This window comes from Saccoglossus kowalevskii, chromosome 7, assembly GCF_978046115.1.
Source record: "Saccoglossus kowalevskii chromosome 7, keSacKowa6.1, whole genome shotgun sequence".
NCBI lineage: Eukaryota > Metazoa > Hemichordata > Enteropneusta > Harrimaniidae > Saccoglossus > Saccoglossus kowalevskii.
Window position 1 is genome coordinate 37,683,200 of NC_140647.1, and position 23,599 is coordinate 37,706,798.

General features: G+C 35.8%; 1 protein-coding gene and 1 long non-coding RNA gene across 2 annotated transcripts in view; both read right to left on the reverse strand.

Moving 5' to 3' along the window:
• LOC144345464 (uncharacterized) overlaps positions 1-22,932 on the reverse strand; it is a 23,694-nt gene extending 762 nt beyond the window's left edge. The window contains exons 1-6 of the mRNA XM_085501759.1: positions 22,674-22,932; positions 22,489-22,582; positions 6,924-7,057; positions 4,673-4,757; positions 3,973-4,064; positions 3,627-3,757 (exon numbers count right to left, since the gene is read on the reverse strand). Coding sequence (XP_085357885.1) covers positions 3,688-3,757; positions 3,973-4,064; positions 4,673-4,757; positions 6,924-7,057; positions 22,489-22,582; positions 22,674-22,849 — 651 coding nt within the window. The 5' untranslated portion in view covers positions 22,850-22,932 and the 3' untranslated portion in view covers positions 3,627-3,687. The remainder of the gene's footprint in view (positions 1-3,626; positions 3,758-3,972; positions 4,065-4,672; positions 4,758-6,923; positions 7,058-22,488; positions 22,583-22,673) is intronic.
• On the reverse strand, positions 276-1,959 carry LOC144345465 (uncharacterized). Its single transcript, XR_013419378.1, has 2 exons — positions 1,834-1,959; positions 276-505 (listed from the first exon to the last, which is right to left on the reverse strand). It is a non-coding gene; the product is annotated as an uncharacterized LOC144345465 (long non-coding RNA).
• Positions 22,933-23,599: the final 667 nt, after the last annotated feature.

The window sequence follows — 23,599 nt, forward strand, 5'->3', positions numbered from 1 at the left end:
TTTGGCAAACGTGATTTCTATGGCATTTTCAAGTTTATAGCACTCTCCATCTAGGTCAGCATTATTCTCAGCAAGGAAACCAGATAGCACCAAACCAGTACAACAGGTAAAATGACAAGGAAGTATACAAATCAGATCTGCAGATATGTAGAGTCAGGTTGTGTCTGTTTGGATAAACTAGTTTGTGGCCCTGGATTAGTTTCAATATCTCTAATAAGGACACGATTACTTCTCATACGACAATGATACAAATAAAGTACAAAAATCCAGAAAAATATTATCAAATTTTTATTATCATACATTAATATTAACAAATCGTGTGAAATTTTATGTACAGAGAAACACATATTTATGCTTTGGTTGACAGAACTTCTCAAAGTAAAACAAAAAGGACCTGCGAAACTTAATACAATTGTCAGACACGCAGTGAATAGTACCGGTATGTTTTTGTAATACATGCAGTTCCAGTGGTTTTGCTTTCTGAGAAAAAATTCTGGCTCTGCACCTGAAAAACAAAACAAAACAAAAACATTTAGTCCAAAGTAAGCAGAGGTGCTCCCATTGGCTGTTAGATTTAATTAAAAAAGATATTTGAGTCTTTTTAGTACGAAGAATTAATTAATAATAATTAATAAATTTATACCAGCCAGAAATAAATTGCAGTTCACACTGTACTATTTTAAAGATGTTCTACCAAAGTCTAGGAAGAACTAATTCAACAGTCTGTTTCCACTCTACAATGTTGTCAAATTAATATTCACGGGATTCTGCAATGTGCAGAAAAGCCAGAGTACTTGTGTTTTCAATGTCATTAAAATCTGACCAGGGATATGCCAAAAAATTCAATTGAGCTGAACCAAATGGATGCCAAGCTATTAAAAGAAATAAAAAAAACTATTGAGAAAAATACAAAAAAATACATTTAATATAAAAGCAGATAGAAGTGCATAAAAAACTAATCAGCAGAGGTAGTGATCATGTAACCTAAGTGTATGTCAAATTTCCTTTGAACTGGATTGCATTGTCTCAGATTGGCTGCTAATTTGCATATCAATTTGCATACTAATTAACATATTGTAGTTGTATTAAAATAATATATAAAATAATATAATTGAGATGGATTTAACAGCGACCAGGTTTTTAAGGGATATGTGAAATAATATTAGGGAGGGGGTCAAATTCACGTAATCCTCAATTTTAATGATGTTGCCTTAATAGTCATATTTTTTTTAAAAAAAACTGCGGATATTGTGTATTGGGGCGCAGATAAGGTCCCGATGAATAGGAGCGCCTCCACATTCACAGACCTGTAAACAGAGCTAGGAGGTCCCGGTCACGAGTGTTAGTAACGCACTCGGGTATCATATTTACTTCAAAGGTAATTTAAATGCGATGATATAATCATTGATATTGAATTACAGTACTTTTCAATTTCATCATTGATTTCAAGCAGTTACGGTTGGCCGAACTTGACTTGTGTTTTTCTCGATAATTCTAGTCTAATATGTCGTCACGAAACCAAGTTTCAATCTGCTAGCAGTTGCCAATGAACACCGGAAATAGCAATCGTACATAACAGAATCACGATCAGCGTGTTCTAAACTTTTACGTTTTTATTATTCCAGTATTTTATATGCCAAACGTTATTCCCAAGCCTCCTAAATGACGAGATAAACTTTCGATGTACACGTTTCATAACCAGTTCTTGAACTAATAGCAGGACTGTTTTTCTGGCAAAGTGTGACACTGTGCGATCGCTAGTTTCTCACTAAAGTCAGGACACAAAAGGATAAATCAAAGTTCATAATAAATACCATAAGCACAGTTTCTTACCTTTGAGATAGAATTTAATCTATATAAGCCTTGTGCAAAGAAAGATACAGTCCGGAATAAAATATCCTCAGACGAAATCGACGTCAATTTCCTCAGCGGTTAGACTGGCGCATGCGCAATACGGTATGGCAGTTGACTTGCGAGATGTCGTTAAAACTCATGTATTTATGTATGGGGGCGTTGTGTCATCACCGGAAGCGCTGTCCCAGCACAAACGCCGAAGAAGACGCCGAATTTATCGGATTTATCCGGCAAAGACTCGGATTTATCCGGCAAATTTCGGCATTTGTACTAGTAAAATGTTGAAAATCACAGAAAAACACAATGAAACTTTGGCGAATCAAAAAAATACTTGGCGTGCATATGTATGGCATTGAGAATTACATTTGCACCAACTTGGAAAAAAATTGGACAGAGCATATCAAAGTTATAAAAGGTAAAAGACAGCCGGACGGACGGACGGACGGATGGACGGACAGAACCCAATCTATAAGCCTTCAGCAGACTTCGTCTGCAAAGGCTAACAAGTCATGTCCTTGTTAGTTAAATAATAAAATAGTTAAACGGGAATGAGTCAATCATTTCAAATCAGAAAATAAATCAAATTTCATGATGTATAATGTGGTTGTAATTGTAACTGTGAGAAAATCATTTGCATTCATCAACTTTAAAACAAAACAAAAACATTATGTTCCTGTTATATGTATATAGCAGTATGAGTGCTGATTGTATATAACAATATGGTTGTCCATGTATAAGTGATATCTGGGTCCAGAATCACAGAAATACTTGTTTTTACTGAATTTAAAATGGCCACACTTTGGCTTTCTTGAATCAGATCATCAAACATATGTATACTGTACCTATAAAGTTTGAATGTGATTGGTCAAGGCATGACAGAGAACAGCATTTGTTAAACAAAAATGGCCACCAGTCAGCCATTTTGATCTGATCTTAAACACAAAATGATGCGACTCAATGTATAATTTTTTCCAATGTATATGTACCATGATTGAACAAAATCCATCCATACATGACCGAGATCCGGCCAAACAAGTCCATGTTTTTGGAATGCGTCTAAACTGAGACTAATAAACATATACAGATGACAACATCAGATTTGCGTTAAACTCAAAGTAAAATAATGGGCAAAAAAGAAATCAACTCTATAAAGAAAGGCATATGGATAAAGAAGCACACAAATACTGAATAAAAACTATCGCATAACATTTGAATTTAGTAGCATTTAGTTGCCATGGTGCAGCCAAACTTAATACAAGTAATCTTTGTTTTACTAGATAGAACAAACATTTATCATGTAATTTTAATACTATTCTAAAGCTAAACTTAAAACTGAACCAGGTTTTGTAACCTAAAAAGGGTCCCTTCCTAAAACCAGAAATAATCAGTTAAAGGCAGCCTGAGTGTGAAATTCAGTTACGCGAATAATTAACTGGATTTTTCTGGTACTGCATATCAGATTTCAATAGCATGTGATTGATGAATTGTCTAATGTGATCCACATACCTACAATGTGCATATTAAGTAGCTAATTTGTATAATATTAGATACTATTTTGAAAGTCATGTATCAAATGTCAATGATATTAAGAACATAGTTGCAATAGAATAATCTTCATGATTAATTTTAATTTCAAATCTATGAAGAGAAATAACGTAATTTATAATTTTAATTCACCATACTATTTAACAATAAACACCAAAACAAACAAAAATTATAAACAGAAAAGCTTGCTGAGATGAAACAGGAAGTGACATCACATTGATTCTCACCTTAATGAGTCCAGGTAACATTACCCAGAATCCTTTGTTTGGTATAACATCTGACCCTTCTTCATGTTTGTAATATTTGTTGACTAAAACTCCACCAATCAAATATAATAACAACAACCAAAACTGATGCTCTGTAATGCGATAATGAGGATATATTTATAAACCTAGGATGGGTAGCAAGTGCAAACTTTTCAATTTATATATTTTGAGTAATTTAATTGCAGTATTTATCAGCACAGTTTCTGCTATATTAGTTTGATTCATTATCAAGCAGGTTCAAATATTAATTGCATTAAATGGTTCACCATGTCTTGTGTTGTAACAGTATGTATTAATTGTAACTCACATGATTAATAAAACTGATCCAGCACTGAGACCTCCTCCTCCTATGTCACCACCTGGTACAGGGCAACATGTATGAGAACTCAGCTGATATGTCTGATTTATTAAAATAAATAAAAATTATTATTAAATAAGAATGTGAAAATTAAATTGTACATTACCTTAACATATCCATGTACCAAATTTTAATCAAAATCTTCTCCGTTTTTGAGTTATATACAAAATTAAATATTTAATAAGCATTGACATAGTTCTAAAGCTAATTATGTGTGCACATTATCCAAGGTACTGGTACCTAGGTAACAAATTTCATCAAAATCGCTTGGAAGTTTTTAGATATTGTTTACAGGGGATGAAATGAAATAATTGATATGCAAATTAACTATTAATTATGCATGGACATAGTTCCAAAACTAATCTTGTCTGTACATTATTAGGCAAGACATTCAGATTTTGCTCACACAGGCTAATATGAGAAATTAATATGCAAATTAGGTACTTAATATGCTCACACATGGCCCAAAAACTGACCATATTTGATTGATTTGAATCTGATTGAAATTTATGCAGAAGTTTTTGAGACTTTGCTTATACGGTCACTCGTTCAGACACTTCAATTTCATCGTCTGCGCTTCATACAAAGGGAGCTAATAAAATATTTAAAATATCAATTTTAATTGTAACAATTGTAACATAGTACTTACATATGTCTTGATAGGATTTTCACCATATGCAATTAATACATCAGTAGTACCAGGTGCAGTGCAAATCAATTCTACTATAGAAGTCCTGAGAACAACCAATCATATTAGCATATATTATCACATGATATAACTTGTTAGTAAGGTTAGGGTATGGACTAATCTTATATGTGAGTGGATAATGCAGCCCATGACACCACAAGAATCAACCAGTTCAAGTTATATCAGGAGATATAACTGTATCAAAATAAGACAGAGAAATTGTTAATTTTTTTAATTTAATTTCTGAATCATGTACTAATTTGACATGAAGTCTGAGCACGAGCATTTCAGTCGCAGCCATTTTAGAAGACTATTTGGTCAAGAAATTAGAATATCGAAAGAAAGATAGTGACTCTATACAAGAACAAAGGTGATCGCTCTAACTGCAACAACTACCGCGGAATATCCCTCCTCAGTATGGTAGGAAAGGTGTTCGCACGTGTTATCCTTATAGGACTGCAGGCCCTCGCAGAACGAGTTTATCCAGAATCACAATGTGGTTTTAGATCAGGTTGCTTCACCATAGCCATGATCTTCTCTGTGAGACAACTTCAGGAAAAGTGCAGGGAAAAGCGACAACCTCTATAATTGGCCTTTGTTGACCTTACCAAGGCCTTCGACCTGGTAAGCCACAGTGGCTTATTCAGTCTTTTTCAGCGCATAGGCTGCCCACAAAAGCTAAGCCTCATCAAGTCTTTCCATACAGACATGAAAGGCACTGTCAGCTTTGACAGGGATTCATCTGAACCATTCAACATTCTCAGCAGTGTTAAGCAAGGATGCGTGCTCGCCCCCACACTCTTCGGGATCTTATTCTCCCTCCTTCTGTACTACGCCCTCGGCTCTTCATCTGATGGTGTCTACATCCATACTAGGCATGACGGAAAACTCTTTAACTTGGCTCGGCTTCAGGCTAAGTCCAAGATCACATGTGTTCTGCTCAGAGAAATGCTGTTTACTGATGATGCTGCTCTTGCGAGTCACACCCATGATGGTCTACAATGACTTATGGACCGCTTCTCTAAAGCCTGCAAAGTGTTCACTCTCACAATCAGCATTAAAAAGACGGAGGTAATGGCACAGGACCCTCAAATACCACCTTCCATCCAAATCGATGACTCGCAGTTGGCTGTGGTCGACAACTTCAGATACTTGGGCTCAATTAAACATCTCTCAGAACATGTCCCTTGACGCAGAGATAAATCCTCGCATTGGAAAAGCCACAGGAGTCAGGTCCAAGCTGACAAAGAGAGTCTGGGAGAACAAAATCCTGACTCTTAGCACAAAGTTAAAAGTCTACCACGCATGTGTTCTCAGCACTCTCCTATACAGTAGTGAAACATGGGTAACTTACACAAATCAGGAGGCTAAACTAAACTTCTACCACATGAGGTGCCTACGTCGACAATTAGGAATCATCTGGGAAGACAAAATCACCAACTGTGAAGTTCTCAGCAAGGCCAAAACAACATCAATCTTCGCCATGCTGAGCCAAAGACGACTGTGCTGGCTGGGTCATGTTAGCCGCATGGACAAGGGACGTCTTCCAAAGGACTTGCTGTACGGTCAACTAGAGGAAGAAACACGCCCAGTTGGTCGGCCATGCCTGAGGTTCTCTGACGTCTGTAAAAGAGACCTCAGGGCTACTCACATAGACACACAGTCATGGGAGATAACAGCCGGTGACCGCTCAACATGGAGACAAGCATATCCTGTGTTGAGAAGGCTTAAAAACGAGCAAACTAATTAAATGATCCCCCATCTAGTGTTGAAGGCCATAACACACTAGATCATACAAGTCATAGAGAAATGATTGACAACAATCTACAAGATCTCATGATTTACATGAAGTGATTAAAACAGTAAGCACATCCTGCTTCACAATCTGATTAAAATAAGATCTTAGTTTGGACTTTTTTATTATTATATTATTAGAATAATATTAAATTATTTTTTTATTTGAGTTTAATTATTTATTTTTATGACACATTTTTTCATTTCATTTTAATATTTATTTGCTGGCAGTTTTTTAATAAAATAAAATAAAATGAAATAAAATACATGGGGTACACTACATCAGATTTTGATAAGATTGGCTTCACATGTGCCACCCACTATGTTCATAGATTGAGTCATAATCTAATGTGAATGAGAACATCAAGAGTACTTGGCAAGGAAAGGGGTATTCCAAAACATCTTAACTGTGACTGACCTTTCCTCAGCAGATATTTCTCCTTTACCCACATATGTCAATATCACATTTCCATTTGCCATACTGAATTTAACACTGCTTTGATCTCCAAGGTTGTAATATTCTCCTCCAGTAGGTTGAGTCTTCTGACAAGACTATAAACATGTCACAAGATGATATCAATGACAGTTGCATGGCATTGGTAGTAATAAATGTATGTATGTACTGCTACATTGTTACAGTCACCACCTTCACTGAAATCATAGCATGTATGTATGTACTGCTACATTGTTACAGTCACCACCTTCACTGAAATCATAGCATGTATGTATGTACTGCTACATTGTTACAGTCACCACCTTCACTGAAATCATAGCATGTATGTATGTACTGCTACATTGTTACAGTCACCACCTTCACTGAAATCATAGCATGTATGTACTTACTGCTACATTGTTACAGTCACCACCTTCACTGAAATCATAGCATGTAAGTAAGTAAGTAAGTAATTCTTTATTGCTATCGTATCCCATTTGAGATCTTGACAAAAAGTACAATAAAGTCAAAAACATGTAATAATAAAAAAATGAAAATAAAAGGAAATACTAAAAATACAGTAAATGAATGTAACAATGTAGCAGTAAGTACATACATGCTATGATTTCAGTGAAGGTGGTGACTGTAACTGTAATAATGTATGTACTTACTGCTACATTGTTACAGTCACCACCTTCACTGAAATCATAGCATGTATGTATGTACTGCTACCTTGTTACAGTCACCACCTTCACTGAAATGTATGTACTTACTGCTACATTGTTACAGTCACCACCTTCACTGAAATCATAGCATGTATGTACTTACTGCTACATTGTTACAGTCACCACCTTCACTGAAATCATACAATGTATGTACTTACTGCTACATTGTTACAGTCACCACATTCACTGAAATCATAGCATGTCACCACCTTCACTGAAATCATAGCATGTATGTACTTACTGATACATTGTTACAGTCATCACATTCACTGAAATCATAGCATGTATGTACTTACTGCTACATTGTTACAGTCACCACCTTCACTGAAATCATGGCATGTATTTACTTACTGCTACATTGTTACAGTCACCACCTTCACTGAAATCATAGCATGTATGTATGTACTGCTACCTTGTTACAGTCACCACCTTCACTGAAATCATAGCATGTATGTACTTACTGCTACATTGTTACAGTCACCACCTTCACTGAAATCATAGCATGTATGTACTTACTGCTACATTGTTACAGTCACCACCTTCACTGAAATCATAGCATGTATGTACTTACTGCTACATTGTTACAGTCACCACCTTCACTGAAATCATACCATGTATGTACTTACTGCTACATTGTTACAGTCACCACATTCACTGAAATCATAGCATGTCACCACCTTCACTGAAATCATAGCATGTATGTACTTACTGATACATTGTTACAGTCACCACATTCACTGAAATCATAGCATGTATGTACTTACTGCTACATTGTTACAGTCACCACCTTCACTGAAATCATAGCATGTATGTACTTACTGCTACATTGTTACAGTCACCACCTTCACTGAAATCATAGCATGTATGTATGTACTGCTACATTGTTACAGTCACCACCTTCACTGAAATCATAGCATGTATGTACTTACTGCTACATTGTTACAGTCACCACCTTCACTGAAATCATAGCATGCATGTATGTACTGCTACATTGTTACAGTCACCACCTTCACTGAAATCATAGCATGTATGTACTTACTGCTACATTGTTACAGTCACCACCTTCACTGAAATCATAGCATGTATGTATGTACTGCTACATTGTTACAGTCACCACCTTCACTGAAATCATAGCATGTATGTACTTACTGCTACATTGTTACAGTCACCACCTTCACTGAAATCATGGCATGTATGTACTTACTGCTACATTGTTACAGTCACCACCTTCACTGAAATCATAGCATGCATGTATGTACTGCTACATTGTTACAGTCACCACCTTCACTAAAATCATAGCATGTATGTACTTACTGCTAGATTGTTACAGTCACCACCTTCACTGAAATCATAGCATGTATATGTACTGCTACATTGTTACAGTCACCACCTTCACTGAAATCATAGCATGCATGTATGTATGTACTGCTACATTGTTACAGTCACCGCCTTCACTGAAATCATAGCATGTATGTACTTACTGCTACATTGTTACAGTCACCACATTCACTGAAATCATAGCATGTATGTATGTACTGCTACATTGTTACAGTCACAACCTTCACTGAAATCATAGCATGTATGTACTTACTGCTACATTGTTACAGTCACCACCTTCACTGAAATCATAGCATGCATGTATGTACTGCTACATTGTTACAGTCACCACCTTCACTGAAATCATAGCATGTATGTACTTACTGCTACATTGTTACAGTCACCACCTTCACTGAAATCATAGCATGTATGTATGTACTGCTACATTGTTACAGTCACCACCTTCACTGAAATCATAGCATGTATGTACTGACTGCTACATTGTTACAGTCACCACCTTCACTGAAATCATGGCATGTATGTACTTACTGCTACATTGTTACAGTCACCACCTTCACTGAAATCATAGCATGTATGTACTTACTGCTACATTGTTACAGTCACCACCATCACTGAAATCATAGCATGTATGTATTTCCTGCTACATTGTTACAGTCACCACCTTCACTGAAATCATGGCATGTATGTACTTACTGCTACATTGTTAGTCACCACACCTTCACTGAAATCATAGCATGTGTGTACTTACTGCTACATTGTTACAGTCACCACCTTCACTGAAATCATAGCATGTATGTACGTACTGCTACATTGTTACAGTCACCACCTTCACTGAAATCATAGCATGTATGTACTTACTGCTACATTGTTACAGTCACCACCTTCACTGAAATCATAGCCTGTATGTATGTACTGCTACATTGTTACAGTCAGCACCTTCACTGAAATCATAGCATGTATGTACTTACTGCTACATTGTTACAGTCACCACCTTCACTGAAATCATAGCATGTATGTACGTACTGCTACATTGTTACAGTCACCACATTCACTGAAATCATAGCATGTATGTACATTTGTACTTACTGCTACATTGTTACAGTCACCACCTTCACTGAAATCATAGCATGTATGTACTTACTGCTACATTGTTACCATCACCACATTCACTGAAATCATAGCATGTATGTACTTACTGCTACCTTGTTACAGTCACCACCTTCACTGAAATCATAGCATGTATGTACTTACTGCTACATTGTTACAGTCACCACCTTCACTGAAATCATAGCATGCATGTATGTACTGCTACATTGTTACAGTCACCACCTTCACTGAAATCATAGCATGTATGTACTTACTGCTACATTGTTACAGTCACCACCTTCACTGAAATCATAGCATGTATGTATGTACTGCTACATTGTTACAGTCACCACCTTCACTGAAATCATAGCATGTATGTACTTACTGCTACATTGTTACAGTCACCACCTTCACTGAAATCATGGCATGTATGTACTTAGTGCTACATTGTTACAGTCACCACCTTCACTGAAATCATAGCATGTATGTACTTACTGCTACATTGTTACAGTCACCACCATCACTGAAATCATAGCATGTATGTATTTCCTGCTACATTGTTACAGTCACCACCTTCACTGAAATCATAGCATGTATGTACTTACTGCTACATTGTTACAGTCACCACCTTCACTGAAATCATAGCATGTATGTACGTACTGCTACATTGTTACAGTCACCACATTCACTGAAATCATAGCATGTATGTACATACTGCTACATTGTTACAGTCACCACCTTCACTGAAATCATAGCATGTATGTACGTACTGCTACATTGTTACAGTCACCACCTTCACTGAAATCATAGCAAGTATGTACGTACTGCTACATTGTTACAGTCACCACCATCACTGAAATCATAGCATGTATGTACTTACTGCTACATTGTTACAGTCACCACCTTCACTGAAATCATAGCATGTATGTACTTACTGCTACATTGTTACAGTCACCACATTCACTGAAATCATAGCATGTATGTATGTATGTACTGCTACATTGTTACAGTCACCACCTTCACTGAAATCATAACATGTATGCATGTACTGCTACATTGTTACAGTCACCACCTTCACTGAAATCATAGCATGCATGTATGTACTGTTACATTGTTACAGTCACCACCTTCACTGAAATCATAGCATGTATGTACGTACTGCTACATTGTTACAGTCACCACATTCACAGAAATCATAGCATGTATGTACGTACTGCTACATTGTTACAGTCACCACCTTCACTGAAATCATAGCATGTATGTACGTACTGCTACATTGTTACAGTCACCACCTTCACTGAAATCATACCAAGTATGTACGTACTGCTACATTGTTACAGTCACCACCATCACTGAAATCATAGCATGTATGTACGTACTGCTACATTGTTACAGTCACCACCTTCACTGAAATCATAGCATGTATGTACTTACTGCTACCTTGTTACAGTCACCACCTTCACTGAAATCATAGCATGTATGTACGTACTGCTACATTGTTACAGTCACCACCTTCACTGAAATCATAGCATGTATGTACTTACTGCTACCTTGTTACAGTCACCACATTCACTGAAATCATAGCATGCATGTATGTACTGCTACATTGTTACAGTCACCACCTTCACTGAAATCATCGCATGTATGTACATACTGCTACATTGTTACAGTCACCACCTTCACTGAAATCATAGCTTGTATGTACGTACTGCTACATTGTTACAGTCACCACCATCACTGAAATCATAGCATGTATGTACTTACTGCTACATTGTTACAGTCATCACCTTCACTGAAATCATAGCATGTATGTACTTACTGCTACATTGTTACCATCACCACCTTCACTGAAATCATAGCATGTATGTACTTATTGCTACATTGTTATAGTCACCACCTTCACTGAAATCATAGCATCTATGTATGTACTGCTACATTGTTACAGTCACCACCTTCACTGAAATCATAGCATGTATGTACTTACTGCTACATTGTTACAGTCACCACCTTCACTGAAATCATGGCATGTATGTACTTACTGCTACATTGTTACAGTCACCACACCTTCACTGAAATCATAGCATGTGTGTACTTACTGCTACATTGTTACAGTCACCACCTTCACTGAAATCATAGCATGTATGTACGTACTGCTACATTGTTACAGTCACCACCTTCACTGAAATCATAGCATGTATGTACTTACTGCTACATTGTTACAGTCACCACCTTCACTGAAATCATAGCCTGTATGTATGTACTGCTACATTGTTACAGTCAGCACCTTCACTGAAATCATAGCATGTATGTACTTACTGCTACATTGTTACAGTCACCACCTTCACTGAAATCATAGCATGTATGTACGTACTGCTACATTGTTACAGTCACCACATTCACTGAAATCATAGCATGTATGTACATTTGTACTTACTGCTACATTGTTACAGTCACCACCTTCACTGAAATCATAGCATGTATGTACTTACTGCTACATTGTTACCATCACCACCTTCACTGAAATCATAGCATGTATGTACTTACTGCTACCTTGTTACAGTCACCACCTTCACTGAAATCATAGCATGTATGTACTTACTGCTACATTGTTACAGTCACCACCTTTACTGAAATCATAGCATGTATGTACGTACTGCTACATTGTTACAGTCACCACCTTCACTGAAATCATAGCATGTATGTACTTACTGCTACCTTGTTACAGTCACCACATTCACTGAAATCATAGCATGCATGTATGTACTGCTACATTGTTACAGTCACCACCTTCACTGAAATCATAGCATGTATGTACATACTGCTACATTGTTACAGTCACCACCTTCACTGAAATCATAGCATGTATGTACGTACTGCTACATTGTTACAGTCACCACCTTCACTGAAATCATAGCATGTATGTACGTACTGCTACATTGTTACCATCACCACCTTCACTGAAATCATAGCATGTATGTACTTACTGCTACCTTGTTACAGTCACCACCTTCACTGAAATCATAGCATGTATGTACTTACTGCTACATTGTTACAGTCACCACCTTCACTAAAATCATAGCATGTATGTACGTACTGCTACATTGTTACAGTCACCACCTTCACTGAAATCATAGCATGTATGTACTTACTGCTACCTTGTTACAGTCACCACATTCACTGAAATCATAGCATGCATGTATGTACTGCTACATTGTTACAGTCACCACCTTCACTGAAATCATAGCATGTAGATAGATAGATAGATAGATAGATAGATAGATAGATAGATAGATAGATATTTTATTTGACACAAAATTTAGCATGAATGAAAAAAACATACAATAAATCAATGGTCAAGAAAAACACAAATAAAACAATAGACTAAACTAAAGCTTAGAAATAAAATCAATAAATTTTCCCAAGCAATTGACAATGAAGCTATCTTTAGCGCCTAGCAAGCACTTGAATTTCTCATGAGTTGATAACTTGCAAATGTTATCATCATAAATTGCTAATTCAGCTTCAAATTTAGTACGAGCTTGTACAATCTGACTATTTTTACATGTGAGTAATACATGAAATTCATCCCCAATAGCCTGTTCATTACATAGAAAACAAAACCTTTGCTCTGGAGGTGTTTTATTATATCTAAGTTTTTCAATTGGCAACACGTGAGAAGAAATGCGAAACTTAGTGAAGCTGACCCTGTGTTGCACATTTTTTATTTGTTCTAAATATGGTTCAAATTCAAAATTTTGTTTAAACTTGTTAAAAGTACGTAGCTTATTCTTTTCTGGTTTAAATACCGTTCAGTTGGCAACCAGACTTTATTATAGTAAACTTGTTTGAATTTGGTTTTGAATTCTATAGTGTTAGATTCATCGCTAATTTTAGTTAATGTGAATAATCTTTTAACAAATGCTGTCCATGAATTACCGTTCATTTTATTGTCAGTATTAAAAGCACAGTCCAGAAGATGATTATGTTTAATTGATTTTAGCCTTTCATAATACTTCAATGTTTGTGAACTAATGTCAATAATGAGAGGATAGCTACCAAGTTCAGCTCTAGTTGCTGCATTGCTGGCCTTATTATTAACACCTAAAATCTGTTTGCAAAGTTTAATGTGGAGTTGTTCAAAGTATGTTTTGTCATTAAACAGACTTTGTATAAAATTGTCTTCAGTTATTTCGTTATTTTTTGTTTTAACAAGTTTGAAAGTAAAAGCCCCCCATATCTCAGATCCATATAATAAAATGGGTAGGATTGTACTGCGATATAACTGAATAGCATTTTTTGGCGAAACTATATAATTGTGTAGGCTAAGTGTTTGTTTTAATGCACCTATTGCACGCATTGCTTTTTTGACTAGATTATCGATAGCAATTGTAAAATTACCACTACTTTGAAAAGTGATACCTAAGTAGGTATATGTTGGGACAACTTTTACCTGTTGGTCTCCTAAGTAAAATTTGCCATCTATCTTTCTTCCCCTGTTATTAAAAATAATAATTTTAGTTTTGTTAATATTAACTCCAAGTCTCCATTTGATACAGTAGCTTTTAAACAAATTAAGATTATCTTGTAGTCCTGTACTTGTGTTTGAAAAAATGACAATGTCATCTGCAAAAAGTAGGCAATTAATATTGGTGCCATTAAGACTGACAGACTCAGATTTTTTAAGACTGTCAGATAGGTCATTGATGTATATGTTAAATAATAATGGGCTTAAGTTGCATCCTTGTTTAACACCACTAGATGATACAAATGGTTTGGTGCACCCCTGACCAGTCTTAATAGCATAGCTAGTATTTGAATACATTGATTGAATCAAATTTATACATTTTCCTGTCACTCCTGCTTTCCCTAATTTAAATAATAGCCCTTCACGCCAAACACTATCAAAAGCTTTGCGTAAGTCAACAAAGCAGGCATAAAGATATTTCTTGCCAATGCTATTTGTATATTTATTGATAATTGACTTAAGAATGAAGATGTTGTCTGTTGTCCTCCTATTCTTTCTAAATCCAAATTGAGAATCTTGTAAGAAATTATTATTGTTAAGAACATTTTGAATTCTATTATGAATAATGCTATTAAAAATTTTAGATGTACCATTAGAAAGGGCTATTCCCCTGTAATTATTGATATCTGAAATGTTTCCAGATTTGTGAATAGGGACTATATAACTTGTATTCCACTCTGCTGGAAAACATCCACTTGATAAAATTTGATTGAATAGTTTATTAATACAAGCTAATAGTAATGGGTTATAGCACTTAAACATTTCATTGATAATAGAATCAGGACCTGCTGATTTACCACATTTAGTTTTTTTAATTGCAGTAATGATTTCATTGTTGGTAATTTGTTTATCAAGATCTGGATTAACATTGGATTTTTTGTTCAAGCTGTTGACAAAATATTTAACTTCAGAATCAATCTCTGAATTAGAATTTAATGGTTGAAATTTAGTATGTAAGTACTGCTACATTGTTACAGTCACCACCTTCACTGAAATCATAGCATGTATGTACTTACTGCTACCTTGTTACAGTCACCACCTTCACTGAAATCATAGCATGTATGTACTTACTGCTACATTGTTACAGTCACCACCTTCACTGAAATCATAGCATGTATGTACTTACTGCTACATTGTTACAGTCACCACCTTCACTGAAATCATAGCATGCATGTATGTACTGCTACATTGTTACAGTCACCACCTTCACTGAAATCATAGCATGTATGTACTTACTGCTACATTGTTACAGTCACCACCTTCACTGAAATCATAGCATGTATGTATGTACTGCTACATTGTTACAGTCACCACCTTCACTGAAATCATAGCATGTATGTACTTACTGCTACATTGTTACAGTCACCACCTTCACTGAAATCATGGCATGTATGTACTTACTGCTACATTGTTACAGTCACCACCTTCACTGAAATCATAGCATGTATGTACTTACTGCTACATTGTTACAGTCACCACCATCACTGAAATCATAGCATGTATGTATTTCCTGCTACATTGTTACAGTCACCACCTTCACTGAAATCATGGCATGTATGTACTTACTGCTACATTGTTAGTCACCACACCTTCACTGAAATCATAGCATGTGTGTACTTACTGCTACATTGTTACAGTCACCACCTTCACTGAAATCATAGCATGTATGTACGTACTGCTACATTGTTACAGTCACCACCTTCACTGAAATCATAGCATGTATGTACTTACTGCTACATTGTTACAGTCACCACCTTCACTGAAATCATAGCCTGTATGTATGTACTGCTACATTGTTACAGTCAGCACCTTCACTGAAATCATAGCATGTATGTACTTACTGCTACATTGTTACAGTCACCACCTTCACTGAAATCATAGCATGTATGTACGTACTGCTACATTGTTACAGTCACCACATTCACTGAAATCATAGCATGTATGTACATTTGTACTTACTGCTACATTGTTACAGTCACCACCTTCACTGAAATCATAGCATGTATGTACTTACTGCTACATTGTTACCATCACCACCTTCACTGAAATCATAGCATGTATGTACTTACTGCTACCTTGTTACAGTCACCACCTTCACTGAAATCATAGCATGTATGTACTTACTGCTACATTGTTACAGTCACCACCTTCACTGAAATCATAGCATGCATGTATGTACTGCTACATTGTTACAGTCACCACCTTCACTGAAATCATAGCATGTATGTACTTACTGCTACATTGTTACAGTCACCACCTTCACTGAAATCATAGCATGTATGTATGTACTGCTACATTGTTACAGTCACCACCTTCACTGAAATCATAGCATGTATGTACTTACTGCTACATTGTTACAGTCACCACCTTCACTGAAATCATGGCATGTATGTACTTAGTGCTACATTGTTACAGTCACCACCTTCACTGAAATCATAGCATGTATGTACTTACTGCTACATTGTTACAGTCACCACCATCACTGAAATCATAGCATGTATGTATTTCCTGCTACATTGTTACAGTCACCACCTTCACTGAAATCATAGCATGTATGTACTTACTGCTACATTGTTACAGTCACCACCTTCACTGAAATCATAGCATGTATGTACGTACTGCTACATTGTTACAGTCACCACATTCACTGAAATCATAGCATGTATGTACATACTGCTACATTGTTACAGTCACCACCTTCACTGAAATCATAGCATGTATGTACGTACTGCTACATTGTTACAGTCACCACCTTCACTGAAATCATAGCAAGTATGTACGTACTGCTACATTGTTACAGTCACCACCATCACTGAAATCATAGCATGCATGTACTTACTGCTACATTGTTACAGTCACCACCTTCACTGAAATCATAGCATGTATGTACTTACTGCTACATTGTTACAGTCACCACATTCACTGAAATCATAGCATGTATGTATGTATGTACTGCTACATTGTTACAGTCACCACCTTCACTGAAATCATAACATGTATGCATGTACTGCTACATTGTTACAGTCACCACCTTCACTGAAATCATAGCATGCATGTATGTACTGTTACATTGTTACAGTCACCACCTTCACTGAAATCATAGCATGTATGTACGTACTGCTACATTGTTACAGTCACCACATTCACAGAAATCATAGCATGTATGTACGTACTGCTACATTGTTACAGTCACCACCTTCACTGAAATCATAGCATGTATGTACGTACTGCTACATTGTTACAGTCACCACCTTCACTGAAATCATACCAAGTATGTACGTACTGCTACATTGTTACAGTCACCACCATCACTGAAATCATAGCATGTATGTACGTACTGCTACATTGTTACAGTCACCACCTTCACTGAAATCATAGCATGTATGTACTTACTGCTACCTTGTTACAGTCACCACCTTCACTGAAATCATAGCATGTATGTACGTACTGCTACATTGTTACAGTCACCACCTTCACTGAAATCATAGCATGTATGTACTTACTGCTACCTTGTTACAGTCACCACATTCACTGAAATCATAGCATGCATGTATGTACTGCTACATTGTTACAGTCACCACCTTCACTGAAATCATCGCATGTATGTACATACTGCTACATTGTTACAGTCACCACCTTCACTGAAATCATAGCTTGTATGTACGTACTGCTACATTGTTACAGTCACCACCATCACTGAAATCATAGCATGTATGTACTTACTGCTACATTGTTACAGTCATCACCTTCACTGAAATCATAGCATGTATGTACTTACTGCTACATTGTTACCATCACCACCTTCACTGAAATCATAGCATGTATGTACTTATTGCTACATTGTTATAGTCACCACCTTCACTGAAATCATAGCATCTATGTATGTACTGCTACATTGTTACAGTCACCACCTTCACTGAAATCATAGCATGTATGTACTTACTGCTACATTGTTACAGTCACCACCTTCACTGAAATCATGGCATGTATGTACTTACTGCTACATTGTTACAGTCACCACACCTTCACTGAAATCATAGCATGTGTGTACTTACTGCTACATTGTTACAGTCACCACCTTCACTGAAATCATAGCATGTATGTACGTACTGCTACATTGTTACAGTCACCACCTTCACTGAAATCATAGCATGTATGTACTTACTGCTACATTGTTACAGTCACCACCTTCACTGAAATCATAGCCTGTATGTATGTACTGCTACATTGTTACAGTCAGCACCTTCACTGAAATCATAGCATGTATGTACTTACTGCTACATTGTTACAGTCACCACCTTCACTGAAATCATAGCATGTATGTACGTACTGCTACATTGTTACAGTCACCACATTCACTGAAATCATAGCATGTATGTACATTTGTACTTACTGCTACATTGTTACAGTCACCACCTTCACTGAAATCATAGCATGTATGTACTTACTGCTACATTGTTACCATCACCACCTTCACTGAAATCATAGCATGTATGTACTTACTGCTACCTTGTTACAGTCACCACCTTCACTGAAATCATAGCATGTATGTACTTACTGCTACATTGTTACAGTCACCACCTTCACTGAAATCATAGCATGTATGTACGTACTGCTACATTGTTACAGTCACCACCTTCACTGAAATCATAGCATGTATGTACTTACTGCTACCTTGTTACAGTCACCACATTCACTGAAATCATAGCATGCATGTATGTACTGCTACATTGTTACAGTCACCACCTTCACTGAAATCATAGCATGTATGTACATACTGCTACATTGTTACAGTCACCACCTTCACTGAAATCATAGCATGTATGTACGTACTGCTACATTGTTACAGTCACCACCTTCACTGAAATCATAGCATGTATGTACGTACTGCTACATTGTTACCATCACCACCTTCACTGAAATCATAGCATGTATGTACTTACTGCTACCTTGTTACAGTCACCACCTTCACTGAAATCATAGCATGTATGTACTTACTGCTACATTGTTACAGTCACCACCTTCACTAAAATCATAGCATGTATGTACGTACTGCTACATTGTTACAGTCACCACCTTCACTGAAATCATAGCATGTATGTACTTACTGCTACCTTGTTACAGTCACCACATTCACTGAAATCATAGCATGCATGTATGTACTGCTACATTGTTACAGTCACCACCTTCACTGAAATCATAGCATGTAGATAGATAGATAGATAGATAGATAGATAGATAGATAGATAGATATTTTATTTGACACAAAATTTAGCATGAATGAAAAAAACATACAATAAATCAATGGTCAAGAAAAACACAAATAAAACAATAGACTAAACTAAAGCTTAGAAATAAAATCAATAAATTTTCCCAAGCAATTGACAATGAAGCTATCTTTAGCGCCTAGCAAGCACTTGAATTTCTCATGAGTTGATAACTTGCAAATGTTATCATCATAAATTGCTAATTCAGCTTCAAATTTAGTACGAGCTTGTACAATCTGACTATTTTTACATGTGAGTAATACATGAAATTCATCCCCAATAGCCTGTTCATTACATAGAAAACAAAACCTTTGCTCTGGAGGTGTTTTATTATATCTAAGTTTTTCAATTGGCAACACGTGAGAAGAAATGCGAAACTTAGTGAAGCTGACCCTGTGTTGCACATTTTTTATTTGTTCTAAATATGGTTCAAATTCAAAATTTTGTTTAAACTTGTTAAAAGTACGTAGCTTATTCTTTTCTGGTTTAAATACCGTTGGCAACCAGACTTTATTATAGTAAACTTGTTTGAATTTGGTTTTGAATTCTATAGTGTTAGATTCATCGCTAATTTTAGTTAATGTGAATAATCTTTTAACAAATGCTGTCCATGAATTACCGTTCATTTTATTGTCAGTATTAAAAGCACAGTCCAGAAGATGATTATGTTTAATTGATTTTAGCCTTTCATAATACTTCAATGTTTGTGAACTAATGTCAATAATGAGAGGATAGCTACCAAGTTCAGCTCTAGTTGCTGCATTGCTGGCCTTATTATTAACACCTAAAATCTGTTTGCAAAGTTTAATGTGGAGTTGTTCAAAGTATGTTTTGTCATTAAACAGACTTTGTATAAAATTGTCTTCAGTTATTTCGTTATTTTTTGTTTTAACAAGTTTGAAAGTAAAAGCCCCCCATATCTCAGATCCATATAATAAAATGGGTAGGATTGTACTGCGATATAACTGAATAGCATTTTTTGGCGAAACTATATAATTGTGTAGGCTAAGTGTTTGTTTTAATGCACCTATTGCACGCATTGCTTTTTTGACTAGATTATCGATAGCAATTGTAAAATTACCACTACTTTGAAAAGTGATACCTAAGTAGGTATATGTTGGGACAACTTTTACCTGTTGGTCTCCTAAGTAAAATTTGCCATCTATCTTTCTTCCCCTGTTATTAAAAATAATAATTTTAGTTTTGTTAATATTAACTCCAAGTCTCCATTTGATACAGTAGCTTTTAAACAAATTAAGATTATCTTGTAGTCCTGTACTTGTGTTTGAAAAAATGACAATGTCATCTGCAAAAAGTAGGCAATTAATATTGGTGCCATTAAGACTGACAGACTCAGATTTTTTAAGACTGTCAGATAGGTCATTGATGTATATGTTAAATAATAATGGGCTTAAGTTGCATCCTTGTTTAACACCACTAGATGATACAAATGGTTTGGTGCACCCCTGACCAGTCTTAATAGCATAGCTAGTATTTGAATACATTGATTGAATCAAATTTATACATTTTCCTGTCACTCCTGCTTTCCCTAATTTAAATAATAGCCCTTCACGCCAAACACTATCAAAAGCTTTGCGTAAGTCAACAAAGCAGGCATAAAGATATTTCTTGCCAATGCTATTTGTATATTTATTGATAATTGACTTAAGAATGAAGATGTTGTCTGTTGTCCTCCTATTCTTTCTAAATCCAAATTGAGAATCTTGTAAGAAATTATTATTGTTAAGAACATTTTGAATTCTATTATGAATAATGCTATTAAAAATTTTAGATGTACCATTAGAAAGGGCTATTCCCCTGTAATTATTGATATCTGAAATGTTTCCAGATTTGTGAATAGGGACTATATAACTTGTATTCCACTCTGCTGGAAAACATCCACTTGATAAAATTTGATTGAATAGTTTATTAATACAAGCTAATAGTAATGGGTTATAGCACTTAAACATTTCATTGATAATAGAATCAGGACCTGCTGATTTACCACATTTAGTTTTTTTAATTGCAGTAATGATTTCATTGTTGGTAATTTGTTTATCAAGATCTGGATTAACATTGGATTTTTTGTTCAAGCTGTTGACAAAATATTTAACTTCAGAATCAATCTCTGAATTAGAATTTAATGGTTGAAATTTAGTATGTAAGTACTGCTACATTGTTACAGTCACCACCTTCACTGAAATCATAGCATGTATGTACTTACTGCTACCTTGTTACAGTCACCACCTTCACTGAAATCATAGCATGTATGTACTTACTGCTACATTGTTACAGTCACCACCTTCACTGAAATCCTAGCATGTATGTACGTACTGCTACATTGTTACAGTCACCACCTTCACTGAAATCATAGCATGTATGTACTTACTGCTACCTTGTTACAGTCACCACATTCACTGAAATCATAGCATGCATGTATGTACTGCTACATTGTTACAGTCACCACCTTCACTGAAATCATAGCATGTATGTAAGTACTGCTACATTGTTACAGTCACCACCTTCACTGAAATCATAGCATGTATGTACTTACTGCTACATTGTTACAGTCACCATCTTCACTGAAATCATAGCATGTTTGTACTTACTGCTACATTGTTACAGTCACCACCTTCACTGAAATCATAGCATGGATTATAGCTATACCAGTAGTTGTCAAGAACACCAAGAGGGTCTCTAAATCTGAAATTATATGTTGAACAATTAAATGAAATGTCAAAATAACTCCCCTGTCTACAGAATATTGCATTATCAAAGTGTAAACAATACTTACGCTGGTTGTCCATCGTTCCTGGCCAGTGGCTGTAAATCTATTTTTGTACCATTATCAAATTTACATGAACAGGAATTTAACTTTTGGCAGTTTGCAATTACATCTTGAGCAAAGTGGAGGAGTATAACCACTGTAAGAGAGCAGACACTGCCCATACTTGATGTCTTCAACGCCATTACCAGTGCTTTTTAAACTTTACTCTCTGTCCAGGGCAAAGGTCATTTGCATGATAACACTATCAATCTGACTCAAATCTGATTTATTAATAGTATCGGTACAGTGTGATTTTATCTTTTTTTTCAAACTCATTTTATTTTGTGTGATTTTAACTATTACACTTTGGGCTTTCACAAAGTAAATAAAAAAAATAGGTTAATGGCCTGTAATAACTTTTATCAGATTTTCCAAATTATTTAAAATATAAGGGATAAGAAGAGGTGAGAAGTCTATCTAAGGAAACTTGGCTAGTCAATATCAAGAAAGACTGAAAAAACATTTTCCCCAAAAAAACAATTGGTTATTATTAGTTACAAAATGGATAAATCTGGATAATGAATAAAACAGTGAGGTATGTACGACCTAGAAATAGTGCCGTATGCGAGTACCAAGTTGCGAGTCGCAAGTAGCAAAATATGCCATATGCTAGTGGTAAAAACGGCATATGTGAGTGGTAAAATGTATCGTTTGCTAGTAGCAAAAAAGCCCTATGCGAGGGGTAATACAAAGGCTTGTAACGTTTGCTTATAATATAACAACGTACGTTCAATTGTGTTTTATCACAGTAAAATCAAATATTTAGCATGGTTATGAAATGATGTGTACATGGTTGGTTAAGATTGGCATGATGCTGTATCAAAAAAGTTCGTTCAGTCGTTTGCATAGAATCGATGTTTGCTCTTCACGAAATTGCACAGGAAACATGAAAG